We start from the raw sequence: 19,654 nt of genomic DNA, 5'->3' as shown, positions 1-19,654 counted from the left end.
GTTTATTATTTAGATAAGTTGAAAAAAGTTAAACAAGCAAGTAAATGAAGAAACAAGGCAGAGGAGAGAAAAGCCCAACAATCCCCTCTGAGCAAGCAGTTGGCGACAGTGGGGAGGAAAAACTGCCTTTAAACGGGCAGGAACCTCCGGCAGAACCAGGCTCAGGAGGGGACAGTCAACGGCCGGGACTGGTTGGGGGGGTTAACAGAGGTGGAGCAAGACGAGGCTACATCAGGTGAGGAAGCAGTAGCGTCTCTCCTCCGGAACAAGTGGAACCATTTTTTCTTTTTTTTCATGCACTTTTCCACGAGCGCTTTTTTCTCCAGGATGAGATTTCTCAGCTCATCGATGGTTTCTGTGTTTTGTTCTTCAAGTTTCTCACATCTTTGTTCCACCTCTTCCAATGTTGCTTGTTGTTCTTCAAGCTTGTCTTTGAGTTGTTTGGATGTTGCCTCCTGTATCAGCTTGTCCTTGTGCATGTCTGCATTTCTCTGTTGGACCTCTTTGTGCTTGTCTTCTAACTGCTCGTTTCTTTTCTGGATTTCTTGGAGCGTGAGCTGCAGGTCTTCATGTATTTTGTCTTCTTGTTGTTTTTGCGCCTGCATTTGAGTGTTTTCACGCTTCAAGTTATTGAATTCCACCAAAATCCCCTTAACGAGCTCGGAGTTGTTTCTCGCTATCTGATCGATCCTTCTCTGCATCTGTGAGCAGCGTTTCTCCAGTTTGTCCTTTTCTTCTTCCACTTTAGTTGCTTTGTCCTCCAGCTGATTACAAAACTCTTGCAGTTTTAGATTTTTAGACTCAAAGTCCTGGACGATACGTTTTCCTTCTTTCAGTCTTTCTTGCTGTTGCTCTTTCTGTTGAAGAAGGTCTTTATTTTGGCGCAGTGTTTCATCCAGGCTTTCTTTCAGCATGCGGTATTTTTCCTGCATGCTCTTCAGTTCGTGCTGCATGTCTCGTTGCTTTTTGTCCTGCTCTTCCTTCTGTTGGAGGAATTTATTCTTTTCTTCCACAGCTTCATGGAGCTGTCTTTGGAGGAGCCGATTTTTTCGGTCCATGTATTGGAGATCCCGTTGTATCTTATCAGTCATCGTTTTCTTGTCTTGGAGCTGGTTGGTCATTTCTTTTAGTTCTGCACTCTTTTGCCTGTTTTCTTTAATGAGGTGCACAATCTGCTCTCGGCTCTGAGCAAACTTGATTCCCCAGCCCTCATTAATAATTTTTATGTCCGGCTGGCACTGTTGTCTTTCTTCCAGCTCTTTATTTTGGGCTTCCATTCGTCTACATTTGTCCTCCAGTTGAAGTTTCTCTTCTTCAATTTGTTGCATTTTTTTCTGGAGAAGGTAGTTTTCCTTCCTACTCTCCTCTAACGCCCTTTGGAAGGATGAGGAGCCATTTGGGGAAATTGGCCGGCCACGCCAGGAAGGAGAGGCGGCGTAATCTTTTTGAATTGGTTGTTTTTTTCTTGGAAACATGTTGGAGTTTCTATACGATGACTTTGAAGAGCTTGTGGTGAACGTTTTGTAGGCTGCAAACACAGATGCTGCTGAAACGAACTAAAACTTGCTGTTTCTCACCCCTACTTAAGGAAAAACATCAAAGGACTTAAGATTCTTAAGATCTATGACATCATCACTCCCTAAGCCAATGAGATTGTCACAAGACATTTTGGAATGGGGTATTTTTTTTTTAACTGTTTTCAAACTTAACTTAAAATTTCAGTGTTTCCTGGTTGTGGACTATCGGTGAGTCCAGCCGATTAAGAAATTAATTGTCACAAACATCCCTAATATTATATAACAGACGACAGAAAACACGAGTTTTTTTTCTACTCAATAGAGGTATAATAAAAGTTTTTTTAATTATCCTACTTTTTATAAAAGAGAACATTTATTAAAGATTATGTATTTAATTAAAAAACTCTGTTCATCTAAAGCAGGGGTCAGCAACCTTTAAGACCCAAAGAGCCAAAGAGCCATAATTGGCCTATCTGGGGTTGAAAGGCTCGATAAATGCACGGCGTTTCGCCGGGTACACCGGCTTCCGCGAGTGTGACGCTTATTTTGAGCGATGAAAAAATAAGAAAATATAATTTTATTTGTATATTGCAAAATCACAATAATCTTCCAATTTAGAACTACAAGTTAAAAAAAGAACTAACATAAATAAAATACACTTCAGCTAATTTATTTTCACAAACCACGCGGAGCCGCACTATAAGGACTAAAGAGCCGCAGGTTGCCGACCCCTGATCTAAAGGGTTTAACAAAAAGGGGGAGCTTCCTGCTGGAAATTGAAATGTCCCCATGTCCCCACTGGGCGATCGTGGCTCAAGAGTTAGGAGTTCGCCTTGTAATCGAGCCCCGGCTTGGACAGTCTCGGTCGTTGTGTCCTTGGGCAAGACACTTCACCCGGCAAGACACTTCACCCGTTGCCTACTGGTGGTGGTCAGAGGGCCTGGTGGCGCCCCAGGGTGGCTGTAGCTACATCACCAGTGTGTGAATGTGTGCGTGAATGGGTGGATGACTGAACGTGGGTGCTTAACTAGTTAAAAAAACAAACAAACATCTGTCTCTTATTTTTTATGTCACACAGGAAAGAAGCTTCAATGTCTGATGAGAAGACATTAATTTGTTGGTGTTTGTGGTGTTTGGTGCAGTTTTCTTGTTTTCTGGCTTGTTGTTTATTTACAGTGGAGATGAAGATCTCTAACAAGTTGATTTGTTCACATTTGCACATTTTTAAGAGGAATGTGTTTTTTGAGTTTGTACACTATATGCATGTAAGGCAACCGTTTCCTTTTTCTGTATTTTTGTGTGCTGCTCTTGTAACAAAAGGGGAACAAAAGACATTTAAATCGACCTCAGATGATTTGTTTAAATTTTTACAAGGTCTTACTGAGGTGATGCAAAGTGAAACATGCTTCTTTTTTGGTAGTGTGCTGGAAAAGCTTGAAAATTGACCTTGAATGTGCTTAAAAAGTGCTTGAATTTGACCCTAAAAATGTGTATGAACCCTGCATATATTGCAGTATTTACAGTTTATAGTAGGAATTTCATGGCAACAGCTAATCTTTATTTTGTTTACTGGGAAATGAAATGCTGCCAATTCACAAAGCTGTGCTTCAGCTGCACTTCCTGTTGTAGACTTGTGATGCACACAGGCTCTGTTCCAGCACTCAGCATGTTCTTCCTTATTTGCTCCACCAGGGGGAGCTCCTAAACTATGACATCTTGATAGGAGTGAACCAGGGAGAGGGGCTGAAGTTTGTGGACGACAGTGAGGACAACGACGGCATCTCAGCTGCGGCGTTCGACTACACCATCTCCAGCTTTGTTGACAACCTCTACGGCTACCCAGAGGGTGAGGACGCCACCTCTGTACACTGCCACTTTTTCAGTTATTCCATTTTACAGCCTCCTCTCACTTAACTGCATTTTGCAGCATCATCAGGTTTTGTCTCATTAGGAGCCGCGTTTGTTGATTTGTTCGTTTTTTTCTGTTTGCTGTATTCATTAAAATAAACGGATAATCGTCAAAATGACAAATGTGGACAATTATCAAAGCTTACATTACAATTCTGACAGCTTGAGTTCACATGAATTTTCAAAAGAATATCAAAACCTGTGAAAGTGCTTTAAGCGTTTAAAACATGCGAGTAAAGAATGGAATCAGTAACATGTGAGCCCAGTGAAGTGCATCAAACAAGACAAGCGTGCTAAAGAGAGCCACTCATCCACATCACGGCGTGTCTGCGCCTTAACCTTTGAGGCTCTGTGGGCAGTAATGCTATCATCCCCCAGGTAGTGGGCTCCCAATCTCAGTGTCGGTGTTTCTGACAGATCGGCCTGCGAACCCCTCACAGCCGGACCACAGTCACAGTACAGACATGTTTGGATAATGCAGTCATGCTTCCTCTCTGCTGCCTGTCACTCCTTCTGTTATCTGAAAGACTTTTTTTCCTCTCTAGATTTCTCACTCGCTTCCTGGCTCTTGGTTCATCTCACCAACATTTGCTTTGGTTTCATATCTGTTGATCAGACCGATCTCTTAAAAAATGTCTTGCACTGCTGTTACTTTACTCTTAGCAGTTTTCACTTTTATCTTTCTTCCCCCTCCTTTTGTCCCCTCCTGTGCTTCTTCACCAGGCAAAGACATCCTGAGGGAGACCATTAAGTTCATGTACACAGACTGGGCGGACAGGGACAACGGCGACATGCGGCGGAAGACTCTGTTGGCCCTGTTTACGGACCACCAGTGGGTGGCACCAGCTGTGGCCACTGCCAAACTCCATGCTGAGTTTCAGTCCGCAGTTTACTTTTACACGTTCTACCACCACTGCCAAACCGAGATGCGGCCCGAGTGGGCCGACGCCGCGCACAGAGACGAGATACCTTACGTGTTCGGCGTACCGATGATCGGTGCCACGGACCTGCTCCCGTGCAACTTCTCCAAGAACGATGTGATGCTGAGCGCTGTGGTCATGACTTACTGGACTAACTTCGCAAAGACTGGGTAGGCCTCATGTCACAGTAGTGTAAACTGTACACGTTACTGTATGTTCTCTGATAGCCTTCTAGTCATCTTGAATACTTGAATCTGGGTTGCTAGTTTAATTTCCGTGTGGCTTTGAAGAATTGAACATACTGGTTCACCAAAAGCATCCAGATCCCAGAGCAGCCGGTTGGTCTTAGATAGTTTAAAGGTTGCACAGAGAATGGGCCTCCTGTCTGTATTCAGTGTATTGATGCCACATGTTACTTATAATGGAGACTGAATATAACTTTGAACTGAAACGTTTAACCTTTATGCTCCACCAGGGACCCCAACCTGCCCGTCCCTCAGGACACCAAGTTCATTCATACCAAGCCCAACCGCTTCGAGGAGGTCATCTGGACCAAGTTCAACTGGAAGGACAAGCAGTACCTTCACATCGGTTTGAAACCTCGTGTCAGAGACAACTACAGAGCTAACAAAGTGGCCTTTTGGCTGGAATTAGTCCCTCATCTTCACAGCCTGCACGACGTGCTCTTTCCCACCACTACGCGCTCCCCCGCAGGCCGTGACCCCGGCACCATGAGGCCCAGAAACAACGTTCCTCGAACCACTCGTCATCCTTACCCTACCTTCCCATCAGATCCTGAGCCCGAGGGCTCAGAGCGCCCGCCCCAGGACCTCTTTCCCAGACACACCCGCGACTACTCCACCGAACTGAGCGTGACAGTTGCAGTTGGAGCGTCGCTCTTCTTCCTCAACATCCTGGCCTTCGCCGCCCTTTACTACAAGCGTGACAAGCGGCACGAGATGCGCCGGCACCGGCTGTCCCCTCAGCGGGGCGGCCCCGCCAACGACCTGGCTCACAGCCAGGAGGAGGAGATCATGTCCCTGCAGATGAAGGACTGGGAGCACGACGCTCACCACGACATGAAGCCCCTGCGACCCCACGACATCCTGCGGCCCGCCTGCCCTCCCGACTACACCCTGGCGCTGCGCCGCGCCCCCGACAACGTGCCGCTGATGACGCCATACACCATCACCGTGATCCCCAGCACCATCACCAGCATGCAGCCTCTTCACGCCTTCAACACATTCCCCTCCACCGGCCACAACAACACCCTGCCCCACCCCCACTCCACCACCAGGGTATAGTAGGGACAGGCCCGACACAGCGCCACCTAGGGACCAGGAACACTGGCTCTGCTTCCGCTCTGGAAGGGAGGCCTCTAGACGTGGGCCTTCGTTCTGTCCTCTTATTCTCTTCTTTCTCCAAAAGCAACTCCACCTGCTGCGTCATGTGCTGTGAAACTTGGCAGCTCCCTCCACTGGTGGCATGTGGAGGTGCAACTGAAGTGTCCAGCAGCAGATGAGCAGTTTGGGGTGGGTGACTCAGATCTTTCAAAGATACTGTTTTCAAAGACGGTCTGCTGTTTCCAGGCTCAAGACCTCCAACATTTGTCAAAGGGACGAATGCTCTCTCGCTCCTCGCTGTTTTCTCTTTTTTACGTTGGCGTCATCTCTTTTTCCATCTCCTGTGTGTTATGTGCACATTATGCTTCTCTTTTCTACATCCGTGTTTTATTACTGCTCTCTTCCTCTCATTTGACACGCCTCCCTCCTGCTCTTCTCTAAAAATTCCCGATCTGCTGAGCAGTCTGGAGGGGGGAGGCGTACACTAAACATATAACTATGAAAACACTGATATCTTTCATTCGACCAGCATTTTTAGGTGCCAAGTAAGTACTGCTGTGTTTCATTTCTCATCGAGGGAGAAGAAAAACCAAAGAAAAATAGAGTTTCGCTATTTACCGTCAACTAACAGAGTTCTGTCATGTTCTCATGACAAAGTGCCAAACTGGCCTCAGTCGTGATTTTCTTTCTTCCATCTTCTCTCTTTTTGTTGTTTTGTTTGAAGCATTTGTTTAATTGTTGTTTTTTATTGTGTGGAAAGAATTTTTCTGAAAATACAGATATAGAGAAATGATATTATATATAGTTCTATATAAAATGTGTACAAAGGAGAAAGTATATAAAAGGGTTTTCTCAGTGGGGGATCTATGCATGAATTATTTTTAAAGACGCGGGGAAAAGGACACTGTACCTGTCGATGCACGTTTCCCAAAATCTAAACGAGTCATATCGCTCCATGTTTGCTACTTTTGGTTTTTGGTTTTCTCCCGCAGAGTAAGAGCATCGCAGGAGCATCGCAGGAGCATCGCAGGAGCATCGCAGGAGCATCGCAGGAGCATCGCAGGAGCATTGCAGGAGCTCCTGAAGTCAAACGACGCCTCCCAGCACTCATTTATTAAAACGGAGTCGATGCCAAAAGTCTTAAACGTTAGAATCAAAGCAACAGCTGTGAACTCAGTCATGGTGTCATGTGCAGCCTCCATCTTACTGTCACTACTTTTTCATTTTAGGGTACGTGAGGTAAAGCGTCCGTCGATGTAGCTTGATTGTACAAAACTATTTTTCTACGTTATTAACAAAACAGAGCAGAGACTGATGCTGCTCCTGTCTGACCCCCTTATGTCTGCCACATGTGTATTCTGACTTCATATCATCACTGCTCCCTCCCTCCTCCTCTCTCCATCCTACACTGCCTTTGTTATTTAACACCGACCCCCCCAAACTGATAATCAGACAAATTCCCAAACAGCTGACTTCACTGTGTCGACACCGTTCCTGACTATTTCTGACCTCAGCTCAGCTCTGCTATTATCCTCACATTAAGGGTTCGTTCACCTGCCTGCAGATGATCTGTGAGCTCGTCGGTTGTAAATTAAACTCTAAGCACACTGAGGGTAACCGGGAGGCGTTCAGGGCCTGCAGTGCAGAGCTGCAACATGAAAAAAAGGGATGGGGGCTCAGATCTCCTGAACAGGGTGGAAACAACACGGTGGGTTTGTGCTGTTTGTGATTCCTGCTCCGTCACTCTGGTGGAGACCACTGCAGCTCAGCAGCGCTCCCTGCTGACCCTCTGATGAAGATGTCAACAGTATGTAAACTGAGCTGATGTGCTGCTGTTTGAGCCCACGTGGTAGCGTACGTCCAGTATGGGAGAACTTAGTCACCGGTGCTGTCTTTGCTTGTGCTCTAGCTTTAGCCTGTTTGATTGTTTGTTTTCTATTTTATTACTGCCTAAAAGGGGAGGTGGGGGAAACACATGCCTGACTTCTCCTGTCAGAGGTTTTGTAAGCTCAGTGGAAGGGAAACGTGCACAATGTAAATCATAAAACAACTGAGTGGGGCTGTGCTGCAGGTGGATCAGTGCTGTGGACAGTAGCTGTGGAAAAGAGACTGGACAAAGACTCTCAGCCTTAAATACAGGACAGAGGATGATCCGATCATCTTTCAGCTAACAGTGTCGAGCAGAAGGACGGCCGGCTGATGCGTCCGTACGAACCCTTTTGTACTCACTCCTGTGTATAAGGAGGTGGCGAGGGGTTGTGTAGTTAACCTCAGTGATAGGTTTGTAGCATAAACCTATTCGTTGGAACGTTAAGGACAATTTAATTACATAGCAAAGCAAGACACGAGTAGGCAAAGTTCTTCATGTTTCCCGTGCACGGGAGAGAACCGGACAAACGCCGTTCCTTCGCTTCACCCCAGTTGCTCTCGTCCGCTCCCCCGTAACACTGCTCTTTTATTGAGGTTACATGAATATACATATGACGTTCATTAACATATGACGTCTACATACAAACAAAGAGTACGTTGCCTGTGCGTGTGTGTGTGTGTGTGTGTGTGTGTGTGTGTGTGTGGTGGGGGGGGTCAGAGTGTGACCCCATAAAGACTTCCCTAAACCTGCTGGTCTGGAAGTCCAGCAGTTCATCTAAACAAAAGGCACTTAGCCTAAATCAGATATAGATACATTTATCCTAAATGAACAGAGGGAGTGACTTTAAGTCTGATTTCAGACTATGTCAGTATTAGTTAAGCCAAGAGTCGGCAAAAGCTTTATGACCCGGAAAGTTCTAATTCCCACAACATATTGTTGGATTAGTAAGCAAAACTTTTCTGTGATGAAGATTTTTGGGGTTGTTGTTTTAGTGATGGGTTCATTCTGTCAGTTAGCTTTGGCTTGTTTTCTTATTTCAATAGAGGGAGTTTTACTAAACATGGACATGTCGAGGAGCGGCTCATTATTTCTGTAACAGTGCACTTAGAGAAAACTGTCAGGTGTCGCCCCCTTTGGTGATGATGTTTTGTGCTCTGATGAGCTAATAATCAGCTCTCTTTTCCTCCTTCTTTGTTCTAAGCAGGCCTGCAAGATTGAATTAACAGCGCTGTAAAACATTGTTGTGAGAGCAAATATAAGGTGAGCTTTTCCAGATTACAATGGGCTGAGGAAAAGGTCACCTGTGGGAACCTGCCAGTTCCTGTCTAAAGGATTGCAGCGAGTCAATCCAGTCCAAGATCATAAAGAACTCTTTTTCTAAAAACAAAAGAAAGAACAAATAAATGAGCTCATATTGATGAGGGTGGAGACTCTGATGCTTTGCGCGTGAGGCTCCACTTGTCTGCTGTGCAGCCGTGACAAAGACTGGACCAGCGTTAGGATGAGTAGATGTTGACAAACAATTCACGACGCCGGTAAGAAAAGGGTGGATGCTTTGCTTTGCTTTTGGCAGGAGCACAAGAGAGAGAGAGGGAGACCGAAAGGTTCACATGAGAGTGGAGCTGCAGACTCCACCCTTGGGCGGCTAATTTTGGGTTGCTGATGTTTGCTTTAAGAAAATGTTGTTTTATTGACTGGGTTTAGATGATGGTGTCACATTATATTGTTGGGAAAATGCCAAATGCTGAAGGGGAGAAAATGTTTGATATTACTGATGTTACCATTAACCAAAGCAGGCCACTGTAGAAGTCAATGACATTTTATAGAAGGAAAACAGAACCAAAGCCAAATGTAGGAGTTATATAGGGGATTGGTGGACTTGTCACATTCCAAATCCAGTTATGGAACAACAAACACTGGTCCAAGGGAAAGGGCAGGTGATACGAGGTGGTGCTGGAGGGAAACGAGCAAAGTAAAGACAGCAAACCTATTTTGGTTCGATTTGATAAAGTCAAATTAAAAGAAGTACCATGACACTCAGAGGATCAACGTGAAACTAAAACATACGCAGATTTTGTATGAAGCACATGACTGATAACTGTTGTGTTTTAAGTTTAGTTTCTTATAGCACAGAGTGGATCACAGTGAGGGAAGGACAGGGGGGGAACTGAGTTTAAATGTGAAGTTGATGCTAATATACAGGTTTTGTTTCTAGGTCGTTCTGGGGATGCAGGCTCTGGGTGGAGCCAGGAGCTGAAAAGATCGAACATGATAATTAAACTGATTTTATTATTTAAACACAGGTTTGCAGGCCCGGAGCAAATATACTCGAGAGGAGAATCGCTGAGGTTTCCTGAGAAATGATCTGATGAACCTTTTTCTTTTAATTTTCTAGTTGTGGTTTTGTTTGACACATGAAGATGTGTCAAAAGGGGGAGTTTTAGGTCTAATTTGAAACAATGGATTATATGATCGATGATGCAATTCTACACTGCAATCATCGAGTCCATCCTCACCTCCTCCATCACCGTGTGGTACGCTGGAGCCACTATCAGGGACAAACAGAGACTGCAGCATGTTGTGCGCTCTGCTGAGAAGGTGATTGGCTGCAGACTCCCATCTCTGCAGGACCTGTACGCCTCCAGGACACTGGGGCGTGCAGCTCAGTCACAGCTGACCCTTCTCACCCTGGACACAGTCTGTTTGACCTGCTCCCCTCAGGCAGGAGGCTCCGGTCCATTCGCACCAGAACCTCTCGCCATAAGAACAGTTTCTTCCCCTCTGCTGTTGGACACATGAACAATAACCGTATGACTGTTCCCACCACTACCACGTGACCCTACGCTGTGTTCACTGCATCATTCCATGTTTGGCCCTGATCACCACCTGCACTCATGTATATATCTATCTACTTAGCACTTTTAATCCTTATTTTTATTTTTATTTAAGTGTTATATGACAGTATGTTTGCACTGAAGCACCGCAGCAATTTCCTAATGTTGTAAACCTGCTCAACATTTGGCAATAAAACCGTTTTTGATTCTGATTACTGTCAGCATTTTAATCGCTAGTTTAAAGGCTGCAGCTGTTGCTCTAACATAAATGTAACAGGCCTCAGTGCTGGTTCTAATAGTCTGAGCTGCTTCCAGCTTTATTTGTGAAGAGCACAGCAGCTTACAAAACACGTAGCTAGCTCGTACAGCTGCGACGTTAAACTTTCATGAGCTAAGATGACCTTAAAATAACGGGGCTACGTGTGGTGATGCTAGCGTTAGCCACGTTAGCGCGTTAACTTCACAGGTGGTCAGACTGAGTAAACAGGCACTAAGTCAGAGGTTGGGCTCTCCGTTTCGCTGCAGGATCCCTTCATTCATGCAATTTATGCAGTTTATTAAAGTGCAATTGGAAAAAGGATTTTGAAATGCAGTTTTTAAAAGCATTTCAAAAATCAGTTTATTAAATGGGAATTCAAAAATGAATTTACAAATGCAGAATTTATTCTATAATTCATTACTTAAGCACAGAATTCTTTATTTCGATGCGCGTGGCTCTTGTGGTCCTCCATACAGGAGTGAGAACGTGTTGGCATTTGGGTCCTCCTTCCCCTCATCATAGTCTGCCACGCAGGCCGTGACAGAAAAGCCCACTAAAAGAACGCCCACAAGAGCAAAGCAATGGTTTTGACTTGATCAGCATTAACCCCGCCCCCTGACTTTGATGGGTGAAGCTGACAAATAAAATGTATTTATGAACAGCGATGCAGGGCCAGGAGTAGCAACGTGAATTAAATAAATACATCATTAAATAATTCATTAAATGTGTCAGTAAAATAATCAAAATAGAAAACAAACCAATAATTGATTAAATATGTAATTAACTAATTTGAATTGTATATAAACAAATATTGAAAAATTTTAAATGAAATTAATGGATAATTCATTATTAATATATATCTTTAATTGATTATGTAGAGTTTTTAAATTAATTACTGAAATAGTTCATTCATTAGTGATGCATTTATTTAATGCAACCATAAAATTATTGCTAGTTTAAGTAAAATCAATTTAAGACATCAATATTAAAGGTTAACTTATGATAATGAATACATGCAACTATAACTGATGACATAAAAATGAGGATTTCTTAAGCTGAAGCCAAAGTGCTGACTCATTTGTCATGTTACTCTCAAATGTTTTCCCTAATAACAAGAACATAATTACACTTTAGCCACAAGAGGGCAGCAGCATTAATATAAGTCACATGTATATAAAGGTACAGTGATTATATTACAGTGATTTTGACAAAAACAAAACAGAAGTTGATGGCAGTGTGTTTTTCCATGACAGAATAATTACGCACACCCCACTTTGCAGTTATTTATTTGTAAAAAATGTTTGGAATCATGTATGATTTCCGTTCCACTTTGTGTTGGTCTTTCACGTGGAATTCCAATAAAACTGATTCATGTTTGTGCTGTAATGTGACAAAATGTGGGAAAGTTCAAGGGGGCCAACACTCGGACCGGCGGCCGCCTCGGGTCTCTGCTCCTCCTGCCTCCCCTTTCCCTCATCCACCTGCTGCCTCTGTGGAAGCTCCGCCATAGCCACCACCAAACAACTGACTTATTTCTACACATCGACCAGCATCCGGCCAATCCACCACCTTCCATCGTTTATACCATTACAAAAAAAAAAAAAATCATAAAAAAACATCATCAGCCCATAAAAATGAAAAATCACCATCAGTATGCCCGATGGCCAGTCCAGCTATGGTCGTGCCATCAGTTAACCCTTCGCTTGCCAGCTGTGACACGCGTGCCCAGGGTTGCCGACCCCTGCTCTAAAGCATCTGATTTGGATTCCTGAGATCAAATATATTTTCCTTTGTGTTTGTTTTCTTCCCATTTGTGGCTTTAATGTAGTGTTACATCCTGTTTGTTTGCTTCCATCTGTATACATGTCCAGATTCACTGTTATGTTTCTATTCTTACATTGCTGTGTGATCACTGTTCCCTCTGCTGACTGATGTGACCTTTTGTATCTCACACTGATACTTGTCATATTTGTATCTGCGCCTAAAAGATAAAAAGTTTTCCACGCTAAAACACAGCTCCACCTCCTGCAGTTCTCCCTCTGAACCACTAGATGTCTCTGTTATCTAAATGAAGACGTGCAGCACAGCAACCACAGCAGCGCTCAGATCACACGTGTCCTGTTATTATGTATAAAAGCATGAAACAGGTGAGACAGGTGGGATCAATATTAACGTTGTGGAAATATATGAAAAAGCAACAGAAGAGTGAAAACATTTCGTGTTTCTAGAAAGATCTTTCAGCTCACAGCTGCTCACAGACTGTATTTACAAGTGACAAACTGCAACTCTACAGTACATCTACAGTATATATCAAATATATTCTGTATTCAAATCTATTGAGTGATGTTTGAAAGTCTTTCCAGGTGAGTTTGATCCAGGAGGGTCTGAAGCCAGAGTCAGACAGAGACTGTGCAGAGACTGTAGAAGGACAGAGCAGCAGCAGAGCAGTCCAGATACACTGATGATCCTCTGTCAGATCCAGAGGGACACACAGGGATGATGCTGGACTCTACATTGTGTCTGACAGTGGAGCTGTTCTCAGAGCAGTTCACTCTGCAGCACTGACAGTCATCTGCACTTCTTCTCATTCCTCTGTCAGTCACTGCTGGATGAAGCTCTCCTCTCCACCTCCCAGTAACATGGCCCAGTCAGAGCGTCTCTACACACAAGCTGCTGCTGCTTCAACCTCTCTGGATCATCAGGACACAGCTCCTCCTCTCTCAGCACACACACCGTCCTGTTTACCATCATCAGCTCCACCTGCAGAGAGAAGAAGGAAGAGCAGAGGAGATAAACGAGTGTTTCCAGAGACTCTTCATCAGCTGTCAGTCAGTGATGCAGCACATCCAGTATAAAGAGCAGCAGGGACTTCAGTGCTGGGACTGTACTAGGACTCATTGTTGCTTCACTTTTTCTAATCTTTGGATTTTTATTGAAGTTGATGAAAATGTTTTTCCCTCCTAGTTTGAGTTTGGACTTTCATTCATTAGAAGAACCTTGGTGTGTCCACTCTGAGCTCTGTAGGAACCCCAACAACAAGCCCAACAATCCAGATGGACGGTTCCAGCTGTTAACTGGAGGAATTCCATCCAAACATCTGCTCTCACTAAATTCTTCCTCACCTACAGACTGTGTTCTTCACTGCTTTAAACTTGGAAACGAATGCAGTCATTGGTCTGCGTGCTGCTTTGTTCAGAGAGCTGATTGGCTGTTGACAGTGTTTGATCAGAGCGTGTCAGCCATTACCATGGTGACCTTAAAGGTCAGAAACAGGAAGTGTTTGTGTCCAATCCTGAAGCCTGTCACCATTCTCCTCTCACAGCTTCACTGAGAAGCTGCAGCTTTACAGGAAACACTGGATCTTTGTTTCATACTGACTGTGTTTAGTACAATACTGCTGACAGCACCACCCACTCACTCCATCACTCTACTTACAGCAGAGTCTCCAGTCTGTAGTCTGGACTCTGCTGAAGATCAGACAGCTGCTTCACATCTGGATCCTTCAGGTTGTTTCCGTACAGGTCCAGCTCTCTCAGATGGGAGGGGTTGGACTTCAGTGCTGCTGCCAGATAATCACAGCTGATCTTTGACAAACCACACCACATCAATCTGTATAAAGAATGAAAGATGTAAGTTTATTAGACAAAGTGTGAGCTTGAAATCATTCAGTGTTTCATCATCTGTTCAGAGCTGAAGAAGGTTCAGAATGTAGAAGTTTAGAAAATGGAAACTCCAAACAGCTGAAGCCAACAGGAAGCAGCTTCAAACAGGAAACTGTGCAGAGTTTCAGACTATATGTCCTGATGCAGCCAGTTGGATTTTGGAGATTTGAATCTCTGTTCTGTGACTAAGTCCTTGAATCATTTCTTCCAGTTGGTCCAACAAGACAGACTAAGTGTTGGACATGTGTTGTGGCTCCATTAGGGGAGCTTCTAAATGTGATGTGATGGCCCCTCTGGGTCTGTCAGGTCACAGCACTGAAGAGAGCTCAAACTGGGCACACAGTTGTTCCAGTCTGGACCAAAGACTCTATACTGGGACTGAGGGACTGCTTTGACTGCACCCACTGGGACTTTTTAAAGGCTCATGTTCTCACTTAGATCATCGATTTCTACTTACATTTCTTTCTGGGAAAAATGGGGATTACTTTGGAAACAGGAAGTATTTTCCCCAATAAGCAGCCCTGGATTAATAAATCACTCCAACATGTTCTCAGGCAGAAGAAGCTGTCTTGTTATGAGGGAGAGAAGAAAAAGATTGAAGCACAGAAACTTGTTGAAAGAGAGATAAAGCAGCTAAAATCAGGTGTAAAAGTAAAGCAGAGGATGAGCTGAATAAAGGACACTCAAGGCTGGCTTGGAAAGGAATGAAGTCCATGGTGGGGATGCAGAACAAGGAGCAAAGATGAATGTGATGCTGAATCAGCAGAAGACTTGGACTCATTGGATTCCAGCTTTGATATCATTGATTTCAATGAAGAGCTTTGTGATTGTAGCAAAGGGCTGGTAGCTCTGAGAGTCCCACTGATGAGGTGTTTGTGTGGAAATCTCTTAGTGGGACCAAAGAGAGAAAAAGCCCTGGTCCTGATGCTGTGGGAGGGAAATGATTGAAGTGTGCTGTGAGGAACTGACTGGGAGATTTTCACACATTTTCCAGTCCTCCTTGGAACAACAGGAAGTTCCCAGCATATGGAAACAAAGGTTAAGTGTCCTATGGCACTCAGTGATGATGGTGCTGTGGCCCCACCACCTCCACCTCTTTGTAAAGGAACTAACTGTCATCTGAAGCTTCAAATGGAACTAAGACTTCCTCCACTAGGTGGCAGTGTCTGATGAGAAAGTGTTAGTGGAGCTGGCCTGGAGTCAGAAACAGGAAGATGCAGGATTTGGGCTGAAATGGGGGAAAGTGGTTCGCACTAGTGCCTTAAAGCAAGAAGGTTGTAGGTTGAAGCTTGTTGGCCTTTCTGTGGAGGTTGGATGTTCTCCCACAGTCCAATGAAATGCTGCTTAGGTTCATTGGTGCTTCTAAATTGGCTGTAGGTGTGGATGTGAGAGAGTGCTTCTCTGTCTCTCTCTGTTGGCCCTGTGATGGACTGCTCACCTGTGCAGGTGGACCACGCCTCTTGCCCTATGACAGCTAGGGCACAGGCTGCAGCCCTGTGAGCCTAAGCTGAATAAACAGTTAGCAAAAATGATCCATAGATGGCCTGAAATCCCCCAGTTAGCAGTTTGGTAGATAGCTATGACATGCTAATCCCATCCAGCAGCTGTATTCTACCTGTAAGCTGATCCCTGCTGAGCCAAAGCACTTTTTCATATACAAATTACAACCTTTAATAGAAACCTATTGGTCAGCATCTTATTAGCCTGCTGTTAGCTTCATTCCACAGAAAACTGAGAGAAACTAACAGAGTTGATAAAGAATAAAGAGAAATGTGCTGATTTAAAGCCTTTGAAGTGCTTCAGATGATCTCTGTCCACTTCTGTCCACTCATTCATTCATGTAAGCTTTCTAATGCAGCTTTGATCTTCACAGTCTGCTTCATGAAGCTCATTCTAACCCTGAATGTCAGAGTGTTCCTCCTTCTCTTTCCCATCATTCATGCTGGCAGTGGAGGAGATTTGGATGTTGGACTGTGTTTTGGATGATGTGTGTATGTTTGTGTTGGACTGCTGTCTGTAAAGCAAACGCACATTTTGCTTTGGATTTCAGTGTCAGACAGACTTTAAGGTGGAATGAAGAGTTGGAGAGTTTCACAGTGAATTATCCAGTGGAGGATTTTTCTTCTTCTTTGAAGGTTTGAAATGTGAACATTGTTCTGCTGCAGTCAATGGACTAAACCAGAGAAGAAGAAAACAGACTTTACCATGAAGATCCTCAGTGTGGATCAGTATAATATCAGCCTGATGTCTGCAGTTTAGTGTCAGCACAACTTTCACATCATATTCATCTCAGCACAACTAAAACATGCTGACTGACCTCAGAGTTTCAAGTCCACATCCTGGACTCTCCAGGAAACCACACAGATGCTTCACTCCTGAATCCTGCAGCTTGTTGTTCCAGCTCAGGTCCAGCTCTCTCAGATGGGAGGGGTTGGACTTCAGTGCTGCTGCCAGATAATCACAGCTGATCTCTGACAAACCACAGTCCCACAATCTGTATAAAGAATGAAAGATGTAAGTTTATTAGACAAAGTGTGAGCTTGAAATCATTCAGTGTTTCATCATCTGTTCAGAGCTGAAGAAGGTTCAGAATGTAGAAGTTTAGAAAATGGAAACTCCAAACAGCTGACAGAGTTCATACGCCTTTGTCAGGGTCAAATTCAAGCAAGACCATGTGAAAATTAAAACACATCATCCTAGGTGAACTTAAACACCTTTGTTCCCCTTTTGTTAAGACATAGAAAAGTACACCACACAAAAATACTGCAAAAGGAAACGGTCGCCTTATATACATAGTGTATAAACTCAAAATGCACATTTCACTTCAAATTAAGATTAAGGCTTTGAACAGATCACATAGTTCAGTTCAACATATAAGACTTTAAGAATGCACAAGCATCTACTTAAAATCTATTTAATTTATCATCCATGATATTATTTTGTACAATTCCAATGTATTTTGTTCATCTCCCTTAAATAAACAGGCAGTCTTAAAGTATGAAATATTCATATACAAACACATATAAATGTGTGTACTGTCTCAGTGGCTGATAGTACCCCACAGGCCTCAGTGTGAGCTTGAAGACATTTATAATGTTTAAGTAGTTTAATGTGCAGGTGCTGACGATAAACACATTTTGAATGAAAGCCGGGGAACTTTGGTAGCACAGAAACAAGTGGCTATTCTTTGTGACTATATGGATCACTCACAATACCATTATTTCACACAAAGGCACCAAATTAATACTCAAAAAAGCTGCAGCAATACACACAAATATAAACAGTACTTGGTGACAACTTTGCTTTTAGCCTTTAACCCTTCTTGACTACTTTTGATGTGGCCTCTATATTTTACCTTTAAAAACAGTTTATCTTGCCAATCTGTTATTTTCTCATTTTGACCAACTGTATCAGCACAATTTATCTAAATTCAGACAAAATTTAAAATACAAGTAGAAAGTGATATTTTGACTGTAAAAACCACACACATGTTTAACGAATCATCTTCATAACTTGAAATGCAAATAGAGATTGTACATTTTTAAAAATACGCACACGTTTTGCGAACAACAAAGTTATATGGTACTATTTACCAAAAAATGCAGCCAAGGCTCAGACGTTTTTCATATAATCATTTCAAACTATTTACAGAACAATCAGGTGTCAAACAATAGTTTGTGTCACTCTAACACATATGAGAACAGCACAGGGATAAACCTGCAGGTCTGACAGCAGGTGTGTCACTCAGCGTTTACACTGCAATCTGCCTTTGTTGGCTTTAAGGCAGCAACTGTGACGATCACTAGTAGAACTGACACACAAAACAAAACAACAGCTACACACTAAATACACAAGACAACAAACTAACTTGAGACCAAACACGGTAAACGTCACAAATCTCTCACGTATCAAAACTCTCTCTCTCTTTCGCTCACTCGCTCTCTCTTGCCGGTCACTCCTAAAACTTCCCCCTTTTGCTAAACAACCAAATGTCATGTTTCCATATCATTTTTGATTGGTCGACATGGTACATTTTCCCACCTATAGGGCTTTGGAGCGTGATGTCACGGGAGATGGGCCATGCCCCCTTCCGCCATGACAGTAGGCCAGCCAAAGGATACCATTTCAGCTATGGATCGTACGTGTTGTGTTGTCGGTTGCAACGTTAGATCACACGATCGTGAAGGCAAGAAGCTGGATAACGGGCTCTCTTTTCATCGTTTTCCGTCCTGGAGGCAACGTGAGGGATCCCATGTATCCGATATTACTAAACAAAGACGTCAGGCTTGGATTGCAGCGGTGAGACGAGCGGATATCGAGTTCTCTGCAATCCCCAGCTTTTTGTTGGTTTGCTCACGGCATTTTCTTTCCGGTGAGTTCTAAATTAATTCATATCACTCTTGAAAGGCTTTTAGTGTTATTTTCAACGTGCTGAGGTCATAGATAATGAGATAAAACATGCTAATGTGTGATGCTGCAGAACCACATCATGTCGACTGAGTAGCTTATGATTTGGCATTATTGCAGGCAAACCAGCATATGAAATGGATGTAACAAATCCAGACTGGGCACCAACACTGCACATGGGGCATGACGACATACCTGTATCAGACTCGGACCGGCACTCAAGGCGTACGCAACGGAAGCGAAAAAGAGCACCCATCGGAGGTAAACAACCCCCCCCCCTCTAAAAACATACTAAATTGCTATCACTGTACACTAATCCGCACATAACTTCCAGATGAATCACACACCTGTCATTGGAATATTGGTGTACATTTACCTTATGTCTAATTTTATCTTACAGGCTTTCGTTATGCAGCTGCAGAGTGTGAAGGTGTGCCCCGTGCAGAAGTGATTGATGAAGATCTGACAGAAGACCAACAGCAAAATCACAATGTCATGGAGGCAGTGGACAGCAGTTGTGTTGGACAAGTGGAGGTTGAGGTACCAGCTGCAAATGTGGATATACTGAAGAAATGTAAACCTTTTAAAATGATGACAGATTACAAACTCTCAGCTGTGTCTGTAATCAAACCTCTGTAACTTTGCTTCACTTCAGCAGCATCAGCTCATGTTCACATGTTGATTCATGGTTTGCTTCAGTTTTTGATGGACTGCAGAATATTTTGAAGGTTATCTGCTATAAAAAGCCAGAACAGGAAAATCTGCTTCATGTGTTTCTGTTTGATCCTCAGTGACTTTGACACAAAGGCCTCTGCTGTGATGATCACACCTCTGATCAAGTCTCACAGTGTCAGCTTTGTTTTTATACATATGGATATGTGCTGATAAATGATCAGAATTATAATATTTCCCACTGTCTGCTGTGTGCCGTGAC

At 43.6% G+C, this 19,654-nt stretch overlaps 1 protein-coding gene and 1 long non-coding RNA gene across 2 annotated transcripts; one reads left to right on the top strand and one right to left on the bottom strand.

The window, feature by feature from the left end:
- Window positions 1–1,473: 1,473 nt before the first annotated feature.
- Window positions 1,474–6,404, top strand: LOC112432805 (neuroligin-2-like). Its single transcript, XM_076877928.1, has 4 exons — window positions 1,474–1,523; window positions 3,176–3,363; window positions 4,149–4,515; window positions 4,821–6,404. The coding sequence occupies exons 1-4, from the start codon at window positions 1,474–1,476 to the stop codon at window positions 5,647–5,649; spliced, it is 1,434 nt and encodes a 477-aa protein (XP_076734043.1). The 3' UTR covers window positions 5,650–6,404.
- A 6,461-nt stretch (window positions 6,405–12,865) lies between these two features.
- Window positions 12,866–14,264, bottom strand: LOC143416868 (uncharacterized). Its single transcript, XR_013097122.1, has 2 exons — window positions 14,087–14,264; window positions 12,866–13,411 (listed from the first exon to the last, which is right to left on the bottom strand). It is a non-coding gene; the product is annotated as an uncharacterized LOC143416868 (long non-coding RNA).
- Window positions 14,265–19,654: the final 5,390 nt, after the last annotated feature.

This window comes from Maylandia zebra, linkage group LG3, assembly GCF_041146795.1.
Source record: "Maylandia zebra isolate NMK-2024a linkage group LG3, Mzebra_GT3a, whole genome shotgun sequence".
Lineage (NCBI taxonomy): Eukaryota > Metazoa > Chordata > Actinopteri > Cichliformes > Cichlidae > Maylandia > Maylandia zebra.
This window is presented reverse-complemented; position numbering and strand designations above follow the sequence as displayed.

What these genes read in the sequence shown, in the direction of transcription:
- LOC112432805 (XM_076877928.1), top strand. Translation starts at nt 1,474, where the DNA reads ATGTTGGAGTTTCTATACGATGACTTTGAAGAGCTTGTGGTGAACGTT. An exon ending in GAGCTTGTGGTGAACGTTTT is followed by an intron (nt 1,524 to 3,175) that starts GTAGGCTGCAAA and finishes GCTCTGTTCCAG; the next exon opens with CACTCAGCATGTTCTTCCTT. An exon ending in CCTCTACGGCTACCCAGAGG is followed by an intron (nt 3,364 to 4,148) that starts GTGAGGACGCCA and finishes CTTCTTCACCAG; the next exon opens with GCAAAGACATCCTGAGGGAG.